The sequence below is a fragment of the Polyodon spathula genome, chromosome 6, assembly GCF_017654505.1.
Source record: "Polyodon spathula isolate WHYD16114869_AA chromosome 6, ASM1765450v1, whole genome shotgun sequence".
NCBI classification, from domain to species: domain Eukaryota; kingdom Metazoa; phylum Chordata; class Actinopteri; order Acipenseriformes; family Polyodontidae; genus Polyodon; species Polyodon spathula.
In genome coordinates, this window is record NC_054539.1 from 75260710 (window position 1) to 75266090 (window position 5381).

At 36.7% G+C, this 5381-nt stretch overlaps 1 protein-coding gene across 1 annotated transcript; it reads right to left on the reverse strand.

The window, feature by feature from the left end:
- Window positions 1–2026: 2026 nt before the first annotated feature.
- On the reverse strand, window positions 2027–4591 carry LOC121317635 (homeobox protein Nkx-2.2a-like). The gene is made up of 2 exons (XM_041253780.1): window positions 4031–4591; window positions 2027–3203 (listed from the first exon to the last, which is right to left on the reverse strand). The coding sequence occupies exons 1-2, from the start codon at window positions 4287–4289 to the stop codon at window positions 2647–2649; spliced, it is 816 nt and encodes a 271-aa protein (XP_041109714.1). The 5' UTR covers window positions 4290–4591; the 3' UTR covers window positions 2027–2646.
- Between the last annotated feature and the right edge of the window lie 790 nt (window positions 4592–5381).

Below are 5381 nucleotides of genomic sequence, written 5' to 3' on the forward strand. Positions count from 1 at the left end.
TATAAGGCTAAAGAGGTTAGGGACACACAGGAATCAACATGTTTTATTGACTTAAAGATATTTTAAATGGTCCCACTGCAACAGTTTCAGCCGCCCCCATGCAAATGCAAGGAAATCAAACTGTCCAATGCTGCAGTTCTTTCATTTTTATATAAACAAGTTTAAATCCATTATTAATACCGTACCACAAATATTGCAGCAGACGACACATCAGAGCATTCCAATAACTTCACTCGCAATAAGATACAAAGAAACTGTCTGACTGTCTGTCTGTCTGTCTGTCTGTCTGTCTATCTGTCTGTCTATCTATCTATCTATCTATCTATGAAGTTACTTTGATTAACAATACAGTATGAACTATGACAACACAATTTTTAAAAACCAGTGTAGGCAATATTTTAGGTGTACATAGCATACATCCATATGCTACGGTTTTATATAAATAAATGGTGTCTAAGATAGAAATATTAGTTTGGATCAATATATTATTTAAATACACTCTTTGGTAATCGAATACATCGGAAACTTCTATACAATATGTTAGGGCATGTATGTTTTATAACAGACAATCAGGTTTTAAAAACTGAATTTGGGTTAATGTTGTTATAAAATTAATACTTATATATCTAAAGTATAGGGAGTCTTTGAAACACCCCGTTCGTGTGTGGACCTAATGCGTTGAGAAGGAATTGCTGTTCCACAACGAACCAAACCCAGAGGTCTTTCTAAATTATTAGCAATGTTTCTCAATTTGCCAGTCTGCTCAGTGATACTGACTATGGCAGCTAGCATCTGTTTTACCAACATTTTTCTGCTGGTACCGACTGAAGATGTTGTTAAACATAACCATGTTTGTAGATATTAAATAAACCCGATAGTCAGCAATACGTTTGTTAGAAATCTGTATCGTATTTGCTGGTCCGATGGTGCTCTTGTATGGATTTTCAGAACGATTTATGTTATTTATAACTGAAATAATCATGTGCTCTAGTTATAACTGAAATAATCATGTGCTCTAGTTATAACTGAAATAATCATGCGCTCTAGTTATAACTGAAATAATCATGTGCTCTAGTTATAACTGAAATAATCGTGTGCTCTAGTTATAACTGAAATAATCATGCGCTCTAGTTATAACTGAAATAATCGTGTGCTCTAGTGCAGTGTCATACGATTTTCCTTTCTATAAATGCGAGTACATTTTATATAGTCCCGGGTGGTAGGCCTACATCATCTTTCTTCATACATTGACTGCAACCAAACAAAATACTATAGTAGTGTTTATTTATATAAAACATTTTCCTTTTAATTTCACATTTCTTTCGGAGAACACGATATAATTAAATGACACAACTGGTGTCGCGAGCGGATGTGCATACGAAAGCCTACGAGGTGATGTTATCCATATTATTTCCCTTTGATAAATAATCGACAAAGATGGGTATTTTGCTGTCATCGATTTGATGTTCTGCAGAAGGCCTAATTGGTTACATCTTAAAACCTGATTTCTAGGTGTTCCTGCTACTAGGAACACAGACGAGTGAAAAGTCTTGGATTTACGATGCAAATCAAGAACTTCAAAGAGGAAGCCATTAAGATTGCGTTGGAATCAAAAGCGCCTCGGCTGAAGAAGCCCTCTTACATTAAGTGAGTGGGGTTTATTATTCATTTTCACAAGTGACTTTATCCAGTCAAGCTCTTAAGTAGCTACACATAAAAATAATACGAAAATGCCGTTCGCAGAAACGTCTTATACCGTGGGTGACACAAACACATCGCTATACGATGTGCATAGCAGTACAGGCCCTAATTGACGTTATTATGTATAGTCTACTCAAATAATAATAATGCATTTAGAAACAATCAAGCACTAACATGAACATAAATACAGACTTAAATAAATACATAAATAAATACATCATAGTTAAATAAATGTCCATTTAATATTTGCGTTTTGTTATTTCAAAGACAATTAATTATTTTGTTTAGATACTGCAGTCAACAGACGAAACCAAAACGTAGTTTCTAAAACACAGCATTTTTATTAAAATTCTTATAAACTCGGAAATCCTCCTCAATGCGTGTTTATGCGATTATTCACACAATTCGCTCTAGAATTATATGCCGAGAAATTGAACATTTTTCTTTTGGGATATATCTGCATTCAACGAAACGACCTGAAGATGATCTGCTTGGCAACAATTAAACACAATATTTACAAAAACCAAGACAAAATAATATAATAAACTAAAGGTTGCCAGGATTTTATACATGGCCATAAATATTATTTTTATAGTTCCTTATAAAATGAGCAAGAAATAAAAAATAAAAGAACCCTATAATTGAAAAGTAGTTTCTGTACGTGCTTTATACACGAGTGACAAAAAACATACTCTACAACACACAATCATAGTGTACACAAAAACTAAAAACAAAAAACAAAAACAAAAAAAAAACACAAGAGCATTGAAGTTTTCCAATCAGGAGGCAGGACCCGGTTTTCACGGCGAAAACTCTGTAAACATGGCGCACGAAACACCACCAAAATAGAATGGTCGGTATGGATCAAGCTGCAGAATGCAAAAGTCGTTTTCTATACTTTAACACGTCCCTAAAGTACACAACGCACCAGTCTGTATATATAGTTCACCAAGTCCACTGCTGAGTTTGCACCAAATGGTGTGCCGTGGGGAACTGGGGAGTGCTGGAGCTGTACTGCGCGTTATACTGCATATGCTGGAGAGCCTGGGCGCTATATGCCGTAAAGGGGATTCCAGCCTGGAAAGTGGCTGCCAAGTCCTGCGCTTTGAGAGTATGGCACGGTTTGCCATCCCTGACTAAGACGGGCACTGCCACCCGTCGCGGGGAAGGGAGATGGGTCACCTCCATACCTTTCTCTGCTCGGGCCCGCTTCATCTTGTACCGGTGGTTCTGGAACCAGATTTTCACCTGAGTCGGCGTTAGGCGGATCAAACTAGCAAGGTGTTCTCTTTCGGGTGCTGAAAGATACCGCTGTTGTCTGAACCGCCGCTCTAATTCGTAGGTCTGAGCTTTGGAAAACAGCACTCTCCGTTTTCTCTTCTTCCCAGACTCACTGCCGTTGCTTGAAGTTTCCTTGTCATTGTCTTGCGATTCGTCTGCAGAAGGCTCGGGGGATTTGGCAGATGAGTCCTGCGTTTGGGAGTTTGATGATAAACCACGCACTGTATGAAGAATTGAAGGAAAACAGAAACACGAAAACACATACGAATTACTATACAAATGCAGTAACAACGCCACAGCGCATTCTTTATTTGGCATCGATGCAATAAATTGATTAAATATAATTTCCACAAAGATGCCAAAACGATACATTTATGAAGAGCACAGTGCGGTAGATAAACAATTAACTTAAAATGTGTTCACATCGGAAGATCTGGCAGACATTTGGCACAACTTTAATGAACCCTTTCTCTGTAAAATACGCGGATTGGTTTATAAAGAACGAGAAACAGTATCTCCATGTATTATCTGATCACACACAATACATTCGTTGTTAATAGAAACCATTTAGAGTTTTTTTCTGAGATAAAGCTGGTATCATGTAAAATATATTCGTTTTACTTCTGAAAAACACAGTAAAATGTTAAAAATGAATGAATAAAAATGTTAATAGAACATTACTAATCTCTCATTTGAAGTTTTGCTGAACACCAGTTTATCTCGTTTAACAAGCCTTCTTGATATTCCCTTATATACAATACTCCAAACGATCGGATGAAAAGATGCTGTGTATAGGTTAAATACATTATATATAAATCACCATTTTCAAAAACTGAACAAAGGGAAGAAAGATAAAGAACCAAGAAAACACCCCTCCCTAAAAATAAAATAAATGACGTATATTAGGGTTAGGAATTGCGGTAAGCCAAAAGCCAAATGATACTATTTAATGAAAACAAAAATACAAATCACATATTTATAAAACAGGCTCAGCCGATTAAAAAGAAAATCAACTCTATTTTGTGAAAGCTGTACCAGTAGTACTTACGTGAATATTGAATGCTCTCTGTAGTGGCAAGCCATCTTGTGTAAGGGTTATCACTATTATCATAAAATGGGTTCTTTAACGGAAGGGTTTGCATGTTTTCCAAGGGGTTCTGCCCCAGAACTCCACTCGTTTTGGTTGCTTCAGACCCCTCTGTATCTTCCTCTACCCCTTCTGTAACAGAGCCGTCCTCATCATTGGTGTCAGGGAGGTCCAAGATGTCCTTTACAGAAAAGCCCGTCTTTGTGTTGGTCAACGACATATTCTGGCAAAATTTATGCAGGAAAGTTGCAGCACCAGTTTGGCAATCCGCTGTTTCAAAACACACAAAACAGAATCGGTGTAGAAAAAAAGGGATCTATTAAATGCTGTGCGAGATTTAGCTACAGTTGAAGCAATGCAATACAGTACAGTTGATAACCATTGGCTTTCAAAGTAGTGCAGTGAGTTCTGTAAATCCAGGAAGAGTGCCAAAGTGCCTCAAGTGTACTATATCTGGCTCGTGGACACTGTGCTGCTGACGGGCGGGAGGAGGAAATAAGCCATTACTGGACTGATCCGTCCATATAAGGTTGTTCTCAACACATGAACCTGCAGTGAAAAAGCATTAAACACGCAAAAGGTTGGCCACGTGTGGGCGGGTCTTGGGAGTCAAGTGGATGAAGACAGTGTTTGCAGATGTGAAATTGTGGGTTTTGGGGAGATCCGAGCCTCTACCATTGGTGCTTCAGAACGTGATGAGTGGTATAACGTGTCAATTAATTACAAACACGGGGAGGGCTTTTTTTACACCCTATTTACATACAAAGGAGCTCCAAGTAGATTTATGCTCTGCATACTCGAAAGCGCGTTTTAACAAATTGCTCCTGAAAAGCGTTTGCGTTAATACCCTCCACAGATATAGAAATATTAAAGCAATAAGCTGGAAAATTGCCTTGTAGCAGCTGAGGCTGAACTGTGGTCTGAAAGCGTTTTCAAGACTATTTATTTCAATCATTGGTTGGTCTAAACGAAATGCCATTGTTAAATATGGTAAGAGACCAATTTATGTAAACCTTTTAGGTCAGTATTTAAGTTTCAGCTTAAGGACAAGGGGTATAAATGAAACATCAAGTCATCGACTTTTGTTTGTTTCAAAAGATACGAAGCTCTATTAGTAAAGAAAGGTAGTGGTAGTTTTGTGCTGAGTGTAAACCTAATTCTTGAAAGATGAGGCTCAAATACAATCATTATTTTACTAGTTTTACATTTATATTAAACATATATATATATATATATATAATAATTATATATATATATATATATATATATATATATATATATATATATATATATATATATATATATATATATA